At 49.5% G+C, this 17,500-nt stretch overlaps 1 protein-coding gene across 1 annotated transcript in view; it reads left to right on the top strand.

Annotated features, from left to right (window-relative positions):
- LOC119089694 (putative 3',5'-cyclic phosphodiesterase pde-5) overlaps positions 1 to 17,500 on the top strand; it is an 85,748-nt gene that overhangs the window by 24,040 nt on the left and 44,208 nt on the right. The window contains 6 exon segments of the mRNA XM_037212502.1: positions 1,118 to 1,174; positions 8,431 to 8,468; positions 13,704 to 14,066; positions 15,848 to 16,071; positions 17,038 to 17,116; positions 17,118 to 17,227. Coding sequence (XP_037068397.1) covers positions 1,118 to 1,174; positions 8,431 to 8,468; positions 13,704 to 14,066; positions 15,848 to 16,071; positions 17,038 to 17,116; positions 17,118 to 17,227 — 871 coding nt within the window.

The raw sequence follows: 17,500 nt of genomic DNA, 5'->3' as shown, positions 1-17,500 counted from the left end.
CAGAGACATTGCCACTGCCGAGAGAGACTCCATTGGAATGAACAATGACGTTGCAGCTCGCCAACAAGAAGCCATCCTTGTATCGGGTTTGAGCTTAATGCTACATTTTTCGGCAAGCTAGTGGAGATGTACGCAGTGTTTTGATTTAGCCTAAACTTCCTCAGTAGCATCTAAATCAGCCATGTACTAACGGTGTTCACTCTCTCCACGCATGCATTCACTCACAAATTGAAAGCCAAATTGATGTTTGTTTTGCAAATGGTACGAACGCATTTTACTCTGTATAACTGAAATACTGTATTCCCACACTGACGGAATTCAGAAGATCTTCTGCGAAGAAAGGGGCGCGTCTCCTGGTATGGTATGCCAATCGCGGATTATTGTGGGCCTCCCTGTCACTGGTCGACCCTCCAGACTTTGTATATAAATTACTGAGTTCAGTGCTCTACCCGGCTTGTGTAAAAGCCCCCTTTAGAAGGTTTAATGTATTGCAGTGCTAGTAACATTATCGGCTTAGCAGCTTTACGACCTGCATCAGTCATGAGACATGCACACGTGAAAGTTTCACTGTTTTTACCAAGCATTTTTGTATGTTTCGAATCATGCTATTGCTTTGGGTTGAACGGCGCCTCTTTTCAACCTGGCACGACTGGCCGCCTGTAAGCAGTAGATTATTCCAAGTGTCTCCGCGCACCATCGCGTGTTGCGCCCAAAGCTACGCTACTTGTTGATACAAGATGCACATTTGATTGTCATCGTTTTGGCAGTCGATGCATAGTTGATTGACGTATTAAAGTCCGTCTGTTTGAAGCGATCATTTGTAAAGGGACAGGGCATCGATCGTGACGGAAACAGAACATCAGTCGCGACAGAGGCGAGACTTCAGTCGTGGCAGATACAGGGCTTCAGTTGTGGCTGGGCCAGAGCTTCAGTCGTAATAAAGACAGAGCTTCAGTTGTGGCAGGGAAGGAGCGCCAGCCGCGGCAAGGACTGTTAGGGCATGGACTGTTAGTCGTCATCCGGCTGTCATACCCTCAGCTGTGACTGGCACTGGCCACTGCATCAGTCGTGACCGACACAGCTCCGGGGCCTCAGCGGTGTTGTTGCTATGTTGCAGGCGTCACCAAAGCGGCGGTTCACTCGCCGTCGGTCGTCGGCGCGCCGAGCCAAAACAGTCAGTTCGTAGTCGTGTGATGTCCTGCTTGTCGATTAGTAACGCAGCACGGGTCCTGTGATGCACCCGCCGCTGGACACAGGCTTTTGGCACAGGCTTTTAGCACCAGCGCCCGCAGCTTGACGAAGCGCCCGCAGCTCCGACTGACACCCCGCTGCGGCGTTCGGTCTCTCAGCAGGCGGTGACGACGCTGTGAGCTGGTAAATTGGCGAGTGTCTGATTGTGATGCGGTGAAGTGTTGGCCATTAGCCGGCTGCCACCTGTCGGAGATCAGGTGAACACGGCCGCGGACAGCTGGAATACCGATCTGCGCGTGACGGCACATAGTCCGGCGCTAGAGATCAAGGCAGCTCGAATCGCTTTTGACCTAGGGTAGGAGTGAAAAATTCCATCGCGCTTTGCATTCCCCTTCCACGGGATGTTTCAACTCAAAACAAGGCAAAGGAATTCAACAACAAAAACAACAACCAAAAATTCAACAACAAAAACAACAACCAAAAATTCAACAAACATAAGGCATTCAAATAAAAAGCCATGGACACTTGCACATCAACACATCACCAAATCAAGTGCCACAGACATACCCCTGGCTTCTGTTAAAATAGGCTCAGGAAATGTAGATCATATATCACTGTTTCTTGCAAAATACCGATGTTGATTTTCATGAAAGTAACATAATTAAGCCTAACTTAAAGAAGTCTTACCTTATCTCATCTTGTCTAACCTATCTGTATCGCAGCAGCATTTGTGAGTCACTGATTCGTGCAAAATTCCTTCCTGCCACTTGCCATGCGATTCGCCAGCTTAGCCCAACTTAGAGTAGCCCATATGCTGAATATGACCTCAACTTTGATCGTCTATTTCATGGCGGCAGTACATCGGATAAAAACATGATAAAGCTTATTTTTGCCTTATTTCAACTTGTGTTTTGGCTCAATTCATTTGTGTCAGCTTGTTGACACAGGACAAATTTCACAACATACAAGCCCAAACCCCTCGAATCACTTTGAACAGCTTATTCCCACTATCATGGTTAGCCTCTGCCAAAGGCAATGGTAGGCACGCTCCACAACACAGTCTCTCTCCGCCAAACGTAACATGACTTGTAGATGACCACAAAATCGGTTTTGCTGCTTGCCTTTTCAGCTGCAGCAAAGGCATCCATTAAGGTTTGGTTATTCATGCCTAATGCCATAAAGCTTGCGACGTTGGTCTCTCTTTTGATATGGGATGGTCTATTTGCTAAAAACCAATATCTACCTCATATTTTGATTGCTTTGCAGCTCAAAGAATTCTTGTGTTCACACGCGCTCGGGCGGGGATCAAATTGACCCCCAAAGGTTTTTCCTGAATGGTTTCCGAACGGCGCGGTATAACCGCGCCAAACTTGGGCTAACTGTAGACAATTGAATAGCAAATCGTCTGACACGACCAATTTATATATATCTTATAAGGTCTCTGAACTATGGCAGGTCAAAGTTAGGCCATGATTTCAGCGAAGTCAATTTCTAGGGAATCGTTCAATCTGATGCAACAACAGAGTGCTAGATGAAGCCATACATCTCTGAGATGCTTTCTTGGGCAACTCAACAGTTTAATCAGCACATTACATTGACTTAGGGTCCGGTATGAATATCGGGACAAGGTCAAAACCAACCTGTTTTATTACTCTAGGGCTTGATGTATGGGGTAGTTTCTTGTCCTCATCACAAATTTATTAAAACCTGGAACCGCATTCTCCATCTTCCATGGACTTTTTGGAAGTTAGAATAGGTCATTGACCTAAAATGACACAGGTCAACATTTTGTTTTTAGGAATATGCCGCCTAGCGTAATCTTTGTCACTTATTTTAATGCAAAAGTCAGAGCAGTCTTGTATGATTTTGGTCACTGAACTTAAATGAGCATGTGACCTTTTGCTAAGAAACGGTAATCTGCGTTCTGGGGGGACTTTGGAGACCAACCTGGAATTCGATCCTGTTTGACCTTATTTAGCCCAAAGATCATAATCTAGGAACCTAAAACTTTGACCTAAGTGTGTTCACGTACAGGTCGATACAACCCCTGAATTTGGTGTCTCTGGCTCTCTTAGTTCCCGAGATCTCAGGGGGGCCAAACTGACCTCCCCCATCCGAGCGAAGGGTATACGGCCGGCCACCTGGGCGCGTGTTAAAAAATATAGTGCATATCTACAGTACAGTTATTTGCAGGCCAGCAACTATGATAACTGTGGACAGCAACTTGTAAAAACAGACATGAGGGACCACTTCAACAAATTTGTAGCAAATAGTCAAGCTGTGGAGCAAAATAGATTGATTTGTATTGTGGCATCATTATTTGTCTTATGACCAAAACTGGATGGATTTAAACAGCAAATAAATAAATCTGGTTGCAAATCGTGTGATAAAAGCAGGTAAGATTAGCAATTATTTGCTTCACAGGAGAAACCTACTGGCTTTTTAAAGTCAGGCTTTTTTCTGCCTCCCTCCCTCTCCATACAAAAAGTTAGTATCTTTCACATGGTTTGCTGACGTACAGGGTCATCTTACTCACCCATAAAATATAAATAGCGTGTTCACCGACCTACAAGATTAAAATGTGAAATGAGTAAGATGAGGTCTGCATGAGAAAATAGTTTAGAAACACATAATTTCGCTACCAAACACTTCTGTATTAGCTGCGCCAGGTCTGTCCCAAAGATATGTACGGCAGGAAAAGGTAACGTGGTGAGGTAGCGAAACTGATATGGCTTAGATTTATCATTGTTAAGCCCTACATGAAGCAAAAAAATGGCTGACTGGGCGTTTAACAGGGCAAAAATGGCGCTAAAATTAACTCCTGTGCTTTAAATTGTCTCCATTTCCTATTCACCATTGGCTGCATATCAGACATGTTTGGGCGGCTGGCGAATTAATCCAAGTTATGTAAAAAATATGTGCAAGTTCGTGGTTAAATTTGCAGTTAAAAGAACCTTGCAGAGAAATCGGTCGACATTCTAAGCCATAGATGGCCTGTTTAAAGATGACTGAAAAGGAAGAAAAAATGAAGTTATATCAAACTCGTATGAGACCACGAAAACGTTAAAAAAAATTAACAGGTATAGAGACTCAGAGTTGTTTGGACAATTTTGTAATCAACAAACTTGACCAAAAATATGGGAAGTGAGTGGTCACATGGTGATATTCAGCTTTTAGAGTTCATTTAGAAGGCAGTTCTTGAATTTTTCACTCCTGCATTTCGGGAGTGGTGCAATATCGTGGTTGAGTTTTTTTTTTGGTAGAAGAAATACGTGGAGCAAAATTCTCTGCTAGGCTTTGCTGGTGTTGGTACCAGGCTCTGCTTTGCGGGTGTGGTGTTTGCGCGATGTAACCCGAAAAATTGGGGATACGCGAAAATCTTGCATTTGGCACAGAGCTGAACATTGTGATGCATTTGTAAACGAACTAAACTTGGTATATGCACGCGGCTGGAGTCGCTGGGGCTCTCTGGCCTGGAGGTATCTGGCGACCTTGTTCTGTGCATGCCTTGGCATGATTCAGATGTGGGTGAGACAGGATGTAACCATAGGTGCCCACGTTCTGTGGAGCTTTGTTTATACTTGATGGTGTCGAGTGAGATCGGTTTTGGATGACATCTTAAATCTCTGAGAGGAAAATATGGGTTTGGTGTGTCTGGTTAGACAATATTACAAAGGAGTACAAAATTCACATAGAATGTGTGGAAACGGAGTGAAAATGCCTTCTCATAGAGTGTTGTTTTACACCCAAAGCTAGCAATTCTAGGGCACTGGATGGATAATACTTCTTTGAGGAAAGAGGTCATCTCTTCCACTAGATTTCTTAGGTGACGAAACCGCTTTCGGGAAATGATGTCTTGATGAGGGACCACAGCGTGGCAATCGGCAAAGAAAAGCAGTTAGTGTGCAGTGTATCAATGATCACTCAGGAAAAACAGCGTTCGAAGCCCGGTCAAAATTCACGCTCTAAATTGCATTGGGGTCCTCTGCTCTTCGCACAATAGCGGATAACTCCCTTGACTTGCGTCCTGTTTAAGAGTGCTGTAGCGTGATGCAAATGGGAACGGCCGATTCTCCCATAATGCCGGTCGAAAGAGTGCAACACATACGGCTCATATGGCTTCTACTCAAACGTCTTCCGGACATGTCCAGCTTCCTCCGCGTTAGGATCTCTTGGGCTACTTCTGAATTCACGCATAAGCTTCGGGGAGAGCGCACCATGGCCTGATCTGGATTCGAAACGTTCTTCGCGGAGAATGCGATGCCTCCCACCTCCTGCTGCGCCCGTCTCTGCTCAAGTGACCAGTACACAAAGCTTGTTCGAGGTGTGCCGGGCACGGGTGAACACCATAAGATCAAAGCGTTTTTTGTGAACGCCGAGGCTGTTAGACGAGTATAACGATAATGTCTGGTGATCAAAGCAACATTGTTTGTATCACTATCTCGTGGAGATCGATCGGTTTGCGAATCATTTCAATATCCTTAAAGCCCGGCAGTTGCGTACATCGCGTTTACTTCTATCCCAACGCGTTTGCTCTAATCGAACATTTTTCTTACAATGCAGCTGCTTTTTGTGTATGTTATGCATGCATTCATTGTTCCGTCTGCCTTAAGCCACTGACCTCGCCTCAAGCGGAGGGAACATTGTTGGCGATTAACGTAATACGCATAAGGACGTTAAGAATGAGCAACATTTGGCTGCCTGGAAAAATGTCGCTGTCACCTCCATGATTTGGGTTACAACATTTTGAGTTCGGTAAATGTATATATAACAGCCCAGAACAGTGATCCGTCCCTTTTGCAAAGTTCACTCCAGCATATATTGTATTGACACGTCATGGGTTTGTGTGCCCATAGTGAAACAGCACAAAAGGTCGTGGTGGATGCGCAGCTCTCATGTGGGCGTCTGCCGCGTTGTGATGCAAAAGAGCAGATGTGGCGAACCTCACCGCCCTTAATTATGTGTCAGCAGAGGCTAAATGTCACCCATCCCCGCTGGCGAGTTCCTGCGCACAACATACGCACATGGTCGCACTCAAATGTGTCAAACCCACTCACCTAGACGCACGGCAAATGGAGGTGACCTGCTTCGCTCGCAGAGGAACATCGCGCAATGCATGGCGTCTGCGGCTTTTCCTTCAGCAAGAACTGTCGCTCACGCATCAATGGGTTGTGTTCAGAGAAGTGTGCTGATCTAGGCGCAGACTGCATTATTCCAAGCGCCCGCAGCCACACAAAAGCATCGGGCTTTTGTGGCCGCTTCAGCTTCAGCAAGCAGCCGGTCAGCTTTTTCAGAACAATGCCGATATGATGATGTGGGGATGCGCCTCGTCCGTCGGCATGTCGTTGGTGAGACTTTGTGAGTCACCTTACCAACGATCGACTGCCCGGCATCAAATGGTGGCATGCTATCACTTGTGCCAAGCTCACTCCGCAGACTCGCATCAGGCTATGCAGAGATAGCTCGGCATCAAATGGTGGCACGCTATCACTTGTGCCAAGCTCACTCCGCAGACTCGCATCAGGCTATGCAGAGATAGCTCGGCATCAAATGGTGGCACGCTATCACTTGTGCCAAGCTCACTCCGCAGACTCGCATCAGGCTATGCAGAGATAGCTCGGCATCAAATGGTGGCACGCAATCACTTGTGCCAAGCTCACTCCGCAGACTCGCATCAAGCTATGCAGAGATAGCTCGGCATCAAATGGTGGCACGCTATCACTTGTGCCAAGCTCACTCCGCAGACTCGCATTCAAGCTATGCAGAGATAGCTCGGCATCAAATGGTGGCACGCTATCACTTGTGCCAAGCTCACTCCGCAGACTCGCATCAGGCTATGCAGAGATAGCGACAGAGCTACTGGACTCTGGCGAACATAACCTGCAATCAACCAACGACACTGTGGATGCTGATGGATGCTGACGTGCTGCTGAACGATCTGATAACGGCTATAGTTTGTGTGAGGGCTGGTGTTCAGTCCTTGAGTTCTGGCTTTAGCCCGTCTGACGTCGAGTCAGCGCGGGATGGCTCCAAACTTGTGACGGGAGGTGGTCAGACTGGCAGAGCTGGCTCCGCTGCCCCCGTCTGACGTCGAGTCAGCGCGGGATGGCTCCAAACTTGTGACGGGAGGTGGTCAGACTGGCAGAGCTGGCTCCGCTGCCCCCGTCTGACGTCAAGTCAGCGCGGGATGGCTCCAAACCTGTGACGGGAGGTGGTCAGACTGGCAGAGCTGGCTCCGCTGCCCCCGTCTGACGTCGAGTCAGCGCGGGATGGCTCCAAACTTGTGACGGGAGGTGGTCAGACTGGCGGAGCTGGCTCCGCTGCCCCCGTCTGACGTCGAGTCAGCGCGGGATGGCTCCAAACCTGTGACGGGAGGTGGTCAGACTGGCAGAGCTGGCTCCGCTGCCCCCGTCTGACGTCGAGTCAGCGCGGGATGGCTCCAAACCTGTGACGGGAGGTGGTCAGACTGGCAGAGCTGGCTCCGCTGCCCCCGTCTGACGTCGAGTCAGCGCGGGATGGCTCCAAACCTGTGACGGGAGGTGGTCAGACTGGCGGAGCTGGCTCCGCTGCCCCCGTCTGACGTCGAGTCAGCGCGGGATGGCTCCAAACTTGTGAGGGGGGGGGGGGGGGGGTCAGACTGGCGGAGCTGGCTCCGCTGCCCTTTTAATTGACTGACAAATTTAGGAAGTTGCTGTTCTTTAAAAGTAATGTAGACAGGGTACGACTGACTCGACGCTTGCCTTTTACGAGTGTCTTTTTGTTGTTTTTCAAGACAGTGATTTGGACGAGTGGGAAGATGCCGGATCTCATGGTGACGATGATTCGTATGTGTCCAGTTTTGAATAGCATTGGGGTGAGTTGGGTACCCGATGACCTATATTAACAACACCCCTTTCGATGTCGGCCTTCCACAACATCCCTGCCGTTGGCATTGTATGGGTGGCACCCTACAGATTCTCCGCAAGTCATAATTTGTTCTGAGCTTTGTTCTTTTTAGAAGCGCGGTTTGTGCGTATCTGGTCTTTTATATCCATGTGCCTCCGGCAAACTCTTTAACCATGAATCTCAATCACACAACCTGTTATCAAGTAGTGAATATATTATATTAACAAATGTTTGCACCCCAACACTTTCAAACAAATAGAAGGTGGTTTGAAACTCGTATTTTGCAACTTGTGCCTGCATGATAGATCGCTCGATGGCTGATGTTGCTCGTCTTACACCATTGTCTCGTTTTAGGTTCTGCTTCAAGGAAAACAAGCTTGTCGCGATGGAAGGTACGGCCTACTTGAAGACATTGAGAAGCTGTTTTTGTACCACTTAATGCCTATATACGGCTTGTCAGCGCCTGTTCGCTGACGTTCTATTGAATGGCGTTCCAGCGATCGGTACTGACAGGCCTGTCGACAATGCAACTTTTTCGGCTTTCTCATATGTACTCAACATCCTCAATCCGCTAAATGTCGCTGCATGGGTTCGATCTTTAATTGCGGAAGCAATGGATATCCCTGTAACGTAGTGCTTTTTGGATTTATGTTAGAAAGTAAAAGGTCCGTATGGAAATGCATGATAACTGCATGCTTAACGTACAACCATTGCAACCAGGTAGTTGAAGTGCCTACGCGTGCAATAAAAGACAGGGTTGACAAAAGCTGTAAACTTAGAAGGTTTTGGCGATAACGGCGAACTGTGGATTCACACGGCGTTCGTTTGAATAACACGAAATAGCTAACATGTCAGCATACCCGCGCTGATGCTCGCTGGTGCACTGGTATTTAGCATGTCATATTTGCTTCAATGGCCACTTTTCCCGAATCCCTTGTACTCTTGGTCAAATGAGTGCAAAATTAGTGCAACATGTATTCTCCCGCGCGACACCAGTCCTTTCCATCGGCAATTACTAAAAATCCCCCCCTATCCCGAAGTGCTCAGGCCGTTAAAACCAAGAAAAGACAACTTTGCGTAGCTGGTCACTTTCAAGCAAGTCTATGTTTGTATAGTGCGAACTAAAGTTACGCTGAAAAGAAGCTTTTGTCAGAAGTCTGGTGCGTGACCGTTCCAGGTTCCGTCTAATCGAGCGCTACGTTGATGTCACGCTCCACTGGACCGTTTCATTCTTAGCTGTTTTAGACATGCTGGGCGCCATGCCATTTTTCTCTCTCATTCGGCGTCCGAGGGAAGAACCTAAACATAAGGCCTGGACCTCTCAACTACTTTGAGCACAACGAAATCGAAGTTTACAACAGCCTTGCTTTAAGGGTTGAAATCTCCCATTCATTATTTGTTTTAAAGCCTTTAAATGCTTTTCTGAAATACTTTACTGCGTCAATGTGGCAATAATGGCAATTGCATCCGCTGGTAGAATGTTTTAAAAGGAAAAAAGTTGGTTGCGCGCTGATACGAGTTTCCAGTCTGTTACCACCAAACGTCGAAGCCCGCGCCAAATATCGGGATCCTTGCCTAGCGCTGTCCAATGCTTAGCGAAGTGCCGTTGCTTTTCCAGGCATTTGAAATTACCTATTATTGTTGCGTGGCTAATTGTTCATCAATAGCTTCAATTACTCTTGCTCACAATCATTGCGGCATTGTGTGGTCTGCAATTGCAATGCAACGTTATTGAAATACTCACGTTTACTTGACAGCTAGAGTATAGACCTCTTCACTGCGGGCTATATAGTGCTGTATTCAAAGTTAACTCTCGAACTTTTTGACAATACCTTGAACGTTCTTTTTAGATAAAACGTTTCCAATTGCTTTTAAAAGCATCGTGTCGACACCTCGCATAACACATATCGCATATCGTGTCATCTTACCATATCACTTATCGTGTCTCACACCTCACACATGACAGATGTTTCTGAATGTTTTTTTTCGTTCCTTGTGGATGTAGGGCCTCTGGGTTCTGGGTGGTTGTAGCAGTTTGCAGCAGGCATTAATCACCGCGTGGCTCAGACCCTCGAGATTGCGTTCCTCAGGACGTTATGGTATTGCTGCTGCCTGCGGCTGCCCTGGCACGTCATTTATTAACGTGGACGTTCGTGGCTCGCTGCCCATGTGCCTTGCCGCTCGCTGATCAGAGCAGATCACCGTGTCACCAGTGGCCGATCGTCGGCTGCTCTCGGTCGCTGATCAGAGCAGATCACCGTGTCACCAGTGGCCGATTGTCGGCTGCTCTCGGTCGCTGATCAGAGCAGATCACCGGCCGATCGTCGGCTGCTCTCGGTCGCTGATCAGAGCGGATCACCGTGTCACCAGTGGCCGATTGTCGGCTGCTCTCGGTCGCTGATCAGAGCAGATCACCGTGTCACCAGTGGCCGATCGTCGGCTGTTCTCGGTCGCTGATCAGAGCAGATCACCGTGTCACCAGTGGTCGATCGTCGGCTGCTCTCGGTCGCTGATCAGAGCAGATCACCGTGTCACGGGTGGCCGATTGTCGGCTGCTCTCGGTCGCTGGTCAAAGCAAATCACCGTGTCACCAGTGGCCGATCGCCGGTTGCTGTCGGTCGGAGCTGATCAGATCAGCTGACCTCGCTGATCCGAGCAGATCACCGTGGCACGAGGGGTCGCCGCTTTCGATCCAAAATAACATGCCATGTACCGTATTCGTCTGGTAAAACTGTGCGCTCATTGAAACACTACTACCTGTAGGATATTCCTATCTACCAAGCTTTGTTAAATTTCGTGAGATGCTAAGCGATTTGCGCCAGGCGTCACCCGGTTTGCACACGGCTAGGACCACGGCGATGACTACCAAGTGACTGGTAGCATGGCTTTGGACCGCGTAATAATCTTGACGCATGGCGATTTCCAACGCGTGCCCATGTCAATGCTCCTTGGCAGTTGTTGATAACCATTGACAGTACTGAGCAGAGTCTAGCTGCGAGCCCTTTCAGTGGCGCCGATCGTATGGAACTGTTGCCTGCAGTGATTTAGACTCAGTGCCAAGGGCCGACGCACTCTAGTGGTCTACAACGTGTTAATCGTCACGATGCGTGCCAATTTATCTCCAGCATGGTCTCGAAAGGAACCATACCCAAAAAGAATAACAATAATGAATCGTACAGGTGACCACCAGTCTGTCAGCGGGGCGAAACTGCAGATATTTAGGTTTGGTGTTGCCCCCCCCCCCCCCCCTCCTCCACTACCCTAATTATTTCAAAATATCGATCACACCTTTTATTACAACCAACGATTGCGTTGATCGTGGTGATTATGAAGTTACGTTGTCACTGCACGCAATGTCGTAAAGCGGATAAGGACTTTTACAACACTTGAGAGAAGCAAAAGTGGGAGATATACTAGCAAACAGGCTGTTCTCTACGCTTTTGTCTCGTTCGAAAACTGTTTTAATTCTGAGAGGCGGGTGCCATTTTTTGGGCCTTTTTATGTGAAACAGCAATATTGTATGGCATGGTATCATGCATTTACAAATGGTAGCAAAAATTAAATGGTCCGCCGTTTAGTTGTCTAGTAAACGTCGTTATGTCCAAAACAGTAAGATCATGACGTGAATTTGTGGTCCCTGTTTTTATGTCAAATGACAGTGTACTATGGCATGACAGACATGCACTTAAAGGCTGCAATAGAGAAAACTTTACTTTCTAGCTATTTAGTCCGTCTGTAACAGTGTGTCATTTGTTGAATTTGGTCAGCCCTTAGCCACTTGTGCAAAGAACATAGTTTTGAAACCGTTATCCTTTCTGCCGAGCCATGTAGTGAACTGATGATGTTCTTGGATTGGTGCATGATAAGAGCACGCTATGACAACGACTGTTTATTATTTGTAGCCGGCCGATACCGTATATTCGGCGTTGCATGAGGTGGGCGCGTCAATTATTTATGCTGGCGTTTCTGTCGTACCTTGTACATGTAAAGGGTATTTTATGCGGCCGCCATTTGTCACAAATTAACATCTAGCTTGTCAAAGTTAAGTTTCGTTCCTCCTTTATCGGGCCGAAAGAGGCTGGACTTGCACGTCAGTGGCACTGTGCACGAGCCCCAGAATGTGGGCTGGTTTGGCTCAGCCGACGTGAAGAGATCGTCTGGCAGCTGGCCAAAGGGCATGGGCTTAACTCAGGCCTGCAATGTCGTTACCGTTTGAACAAAATCTGGGCTCAATTTTTTATGAACCCGAGAAGCAAAACGTTGCGGTGAACTCGAGGAATATGCAGCATGCCATGCCAAGCAAGTATCCAAATCAAAAATGGCCCGCGAAAATCATTTGAAGTATATTTGCAACGAAAAAAGACCTTGATTCCATACCGTAGATACAGTTTATTGCTGTGTTGAACGAACGTTTTTGACTAACATCTCACCATCAATTCGCGATAAGAGATGGGTGTGCAAGTGGCTGTGTATGAGCCAGTTGTATTGTGTGTTTGTATAGTTATGAGCCAGTTGTATTGTGTGTTTGTGTTCTCGTGGCGAGATGGCGCGCTCCCGATGTACCTCCTCTGCCTCGCCTCCGCCTCAGCCCGAGCCTTGTCCCTTCCGCGTTCCCCTGCGCCGATCCTGTGAACATTTACACTAACAGGCACTAACCGCTCGCTTCACCGCAGTGCACTTAGAAAGCGCTTGCAGCGTTGTTGTCTCACATTGCTGTCATAGTCATCGTGCAAACGATATTCGCACCGCACATTTCGGCTATTTTATGTAGTTGACAGAAACCGTCTGTTTCCAGCTTTGTTGCCAGGTTAGCATAAAACAATATCGGACATCGACATTGACACCTAGCCTAATTTTAAAGTCATGTGGATTGTACACCGGCCTGTTTTGGGACTTAACGGTCGCGACAGTGGAAATTGCTCTTGTAAAGCGTCCGCAGCTTTCAACTGCGAGGGTCCCATTTTAACGCCTGTGGCTCATGGAGTAGGTGTTTCCGTTTAGAAAGTTTTTGTGCTGCCTTCGTTCTCAAAATTCAGGACTGCTGGTTCTCATTCTCAGCTGAATCAGTGGAGATCCGCTACCGCGCGGGCCTTTAGGGCGTCATGTTACCGCAGGCGTCATTTTCGTTGTTTTAATTTCTCGTCGGTTGAGGACGGAGCCGGGCATAAATTTTGCATATACTCTGTCCATTTAGAGATGAGGAATGAAGACTCAGCAAGCTCAAACATGAAAGTGACCTGCTGACTCAGATTCCACCCTTAGGAAAAGAGAAGCTTTGATCTTTGAAAAGGGATCTTGGGATCACATGATTAATATCCACTAAGCACACAAAGCTTTAACTAGTTGTAGAAGCATAGGGTGTACCAGTAAGTCTCGCTTACACGCAACCTCACCCCTAAGCTTACTCAAATTTCGCCGGTATAGGGGCGAAGTGCCACCAGTGGGCGTAAGTCTTACTTGTATGCACGACTTTCACCAGCATCTGTAATCGACGGGTCCTGCCAAGGTGCGACCAGCTCACCATTAGGCAGTAGGTGGCGCCGCACCGCGCAGAACATACCGCGCCGCACGCGAGCCTCCCGCACACGGAACAGACCCTGACCCCTCCCCCCATCCCGCTCTTGCAGCAGAAGACCGAAACTGATGCGCTGCTTTCGCCGCAGTTTTGCGTGCACGCCGACAAGCGCAAAATGCTCGAAGAGCTGACGCGCGCGCTGCCGGACAAGCCGGGTATGGCCAACGTGCTCACAGAGCTGGCCGGCTGCATAGCCTCGGCCGTGAACGCCGACTTTCAGAGGCTGTACCTGGTGGAGAAGCGCGATGGTCACGTGCACAGCTACGACCCGGAGACCCAGCAGGTGACCAACACATACCCCATCGGGCCGGGCACGGTGCTGGCGGCGCACGTGGCCGCCACGCGACAGCCGCTACGCATCAGCGTGCCGTTCGTCGATCCCGACAAGTACCCGGAGGGCGTCGGCGGCAGCACGGTGAGTGGTCCGGCGACGTCGGCTCTGGCCGTCGGTGGCAGCTCAGCGGATTTGCTCGCGGCGATATTATTCAGATTCGTCGAATGTTTCTAAACTGGTCCTCTACATGAGTCGCTGATGAGTGTCATAGCTTTAAGGCATGGTTGCTGGCGTCCCTTGATAAGACTGATGATAGTTCCATGAATAAATAGGCACAGATATTTTAGCAATGAACTTTCCGACCGTTAGATGATGCGGGTGAAACGCCATATTGTCTTAAACAGTATTTTCACAAACTCGGCTTTTACCTTATTTGCATATTGGTAAAGGAGAACAACAAGCTTGGCTATCAACGAAGTACGCAGAACATAACCTACCCGTGCTACAAAGGCAATGGCAGACACAAAGGGTCCAACAAGGCATGGCTCCACCCATGATGATGGAAAAGCATATCCACTTTCCTTTAGGGCCGCCCCGATGGCTCAGTTGATTCGAGCGTCTGCATCCGATCCACCCGCCCGCGGCGAGTGGGTTCAAGTCGCGTAAAGGGAGTTTTCCACATTTTGTGCCATGTTTTAGACTGAAGCAGCCATATTGAAAATCTTTTGCTGCAGTTCACAGACCTCTAGTTTCTGAGCCACACACCCGCGAATATGTGCACACCATTTCGGGGAGACTACTTCAAGGTCACCCAGGCCTCCATGACTTCATAATGACGTCATTCAGATCCTGCCATTCCATTAGCCATGCGGTGATCAACACCAAAAAAATACAATTGCCGAGTTCATATCTGACGTTTGTGAGCACGATTTCCAAGTATAACGGCCGTCAATCGACTATCGATCAGTGTTGTGTAAGACACGACGGCGTAACAAACAATGACATATTAACAGGCATATTTACTAAACAGAGAGATTGTGTTGCCTGGAGCAGTCTTTTCAACTTAATATACGTAGATTCCACTTCCACTTAGAGCAGGCTTCCACTAAGAGTAGTCCTTTCCACTATTAACACTTAAAGGTTAGCCTATTGGATCATATCTGGTGTTTGCTTCAACATCTTCAAATGTGGAACGCTCCCTTAAGGCGCTCGCTGGCCTGCGGCCGGCGGCAGCGGCCGCCCTAAAATGTCAAATGACGTCAGAGAGCGCGACGGACCGTGCCGAGCATTGCGGTACGCTAGACTTACGCCTCTAAATTCCACCGTTGATATGGAACTGCGTGATCGGTTGGAAGGTGTCAGAGCTCACGCAACAAGCACTGCTAAGCGCGAGCTTTTTGGTCACTAAAATTTAGCGAGTTAATTATTTTGGAATAGATATCTACCACAGGCTCCTGTTATGATTAACTGGTGCGGTTTTCGCAACCGGACCCCGTTGATATCCGATCTTTGATTAACCCTCGCACAACCTATTTCAATGAATAACGCCACATCTTTGGAGGTGAGAAACAGCTGATACATTGTGGGTGAAACAGGCGCAGCGCCTGCGCGTCTCCTTCAAAACTGATTATGCCACCGGTCCTAAAAATGCGAGTAGGAGGCGATATCTTCGACCCGTGTGTCGACGCTGGTGTGAGTGTGTGCGGGCATGTCCGTTCTCGACGACCGAGAGCAGCGAGAGCGTGCTTGGCAGCACGGACGCGTCGGTGGCCGGGCAACAGGCCGTCGCTCTGGCCGGGCACGGACGCGTCGGCTGCCAGAGTCAGACGAGAGCCGTCGCTCTGGCCGGGCACGGATGCGTCGACTGCCAGCGGTCGCCCAGCAGCTGACCTAGCGCGCGGCGGGCCCGCCATGCCCTGCAGGAGGGGGCCGAGCACGTGATGGCGCAGCCGGTGCACCTCTCGGACGGCGACCTGGTGGCCGTGATGGAGCTCTACCGCAGCGGCCCGCATCCCTTCTACGAGGAGGACGAGGAGATCGTCAACAGCTACATCGTGTGGGGCGGCATCGCGCTGCACTACGCCGACCTCTACCACACGCTCAGCGACCAGCGCAAGGTCCACGACTTCATCCTGGACGTGACCAAGTGAGACGCGCCGGGAGGCGAAGGGAGATATAGTGAGTCAGGTGCGGTGCCAGATAGGACTGAGGGTGCCTCTTGCAGCGGCGGCGGCAAGCTTTGAGGGATATGTGGGGAGTCACGTTTGGTGCCAGCTAGGACTAAGGGTGCCTCTTGCGGCGGCGGCGGTAAGCTTTGAGGGAGATCTGTGTCTTGAGGGAGTTGGTGGGGTTTCGAGGGAGTCTGCGTATCAGCTGGTGGAGATGCCAGTGCGTCAAGCACGGCAGCTGACCAAGTCGGTATGTACGACACGCGATTTATCCGATTCTCTATCTTTTGCCACCGCCTTCTTCTCTCTTCTCTCTCTCTCTCTCTCTCTCTCTCTCTCTTCTCCCTCTCTCTTCTCCTCTCTCTCTCTCTCTCTCTCTCTCTCTCTCTCTCCTCTCTCTCTCTCTCTCCTCTCTCTCTCTCTCTCTCTCCTCTCTCTCTCTCTCTCTCTCTCCTCTCTCTCTCTCTCTCTCTCTCTCTTTCTCTCTCTCTCTCTCTCCTCTCTCTCTCTCCTCTCCCCTCTCTCTCTCTCTCTTCTCTCTCTCTCTCCTCTCTCTCTCTCTCTCTCTCTCTCTCTCTCTCTCTCTCTCTCTCTCTCTCTCTCTCTATGTCTCTCTCTTTCTTTTTTTTCTCTCTCTCTCTCTCTCTCTTTCTCTCTCTATCTCTCTATCTCCCTCTCACTCTTTCCCTCCATTTCTCGTTTTTGGTGAGGTTCCATATCTTGATCTAACTCGCTTTCCGATGCTGGCCACCCCCCCCTTACGCGTCCACGCCCGCCCTTGTGCCCTGCGCCGCCCCGCTGCTTCTGACCCGCCCCCGCGCCCCAGCGCGCCTCTGGAATCCCGCCCCGGTGCCCCCGTCCCGTCCTACCGGCCTCCCCCGCCACTGCGCCCCGCCCCTCTGGCCGTCCGGGTCGTCCTGAGCCTTTCCGGTGTCTTGTTGCAGATCAATCTTCCAAGACATGGTGTCCATGGATACGCTGATCACAAAAATCATGAACTTCGCCCAGAGGCTGGTGGCGGCAGGACAGAGCCTCACTCTTCCTAATGGACGGGCGCACTAGAGAGCTGTACGCCCGCATCTTCGACATGGGCAACGCCAACGGAGATTCGAGCCCACAAGCGCAGGAGATCAGGTGCGTGGGGCGCGAGCCCTCCTAACAAGCACATGTGGTCGGGTGCGTGGGGCGCGAGCCCTCCTAACAAGCGCGGGAGATCAGGTGCGTGGGGCGCGAGCCCTCCTAACAAACGCAGGAGATCAGGTGCGTGGGTCGCGAGTCCTCCGAACACGTCAGGAGGCACAGGGCCTGGAAGGATTGGACCCCTCCAGAACACTTCAGGGGAGAACGCGGCACAGCACATGATGTGCCGTATCCCAGAAATAAGGCACAAAGGTACCGCAACCGAGA

This window comes from Pollicipes pollicipes, unplaced genomic scaffold (genome assembly GCF_011947565.3).
Source record: "Pollicipes pollicipes isolate AB1234 unplaced genomic scaffold, Ppol_2.1 Scaffold_3087;HRSCAF=3621_pilon_pilon_pilon, whole genome shotgun sequence".
Taxonomy (NCBI): domain Eukaryota; kingdom Metazoa; phylum Arthropoda; class Thecostraca; order Pollicipedomorpha; family Pollicipedidae; genus Pollicipes; species Pollicipes pollicipes.
Note: the sequence above shows the minus strand (reverse complement) of the source record. Positions and strands in the feature narration are given on the sequence as shown.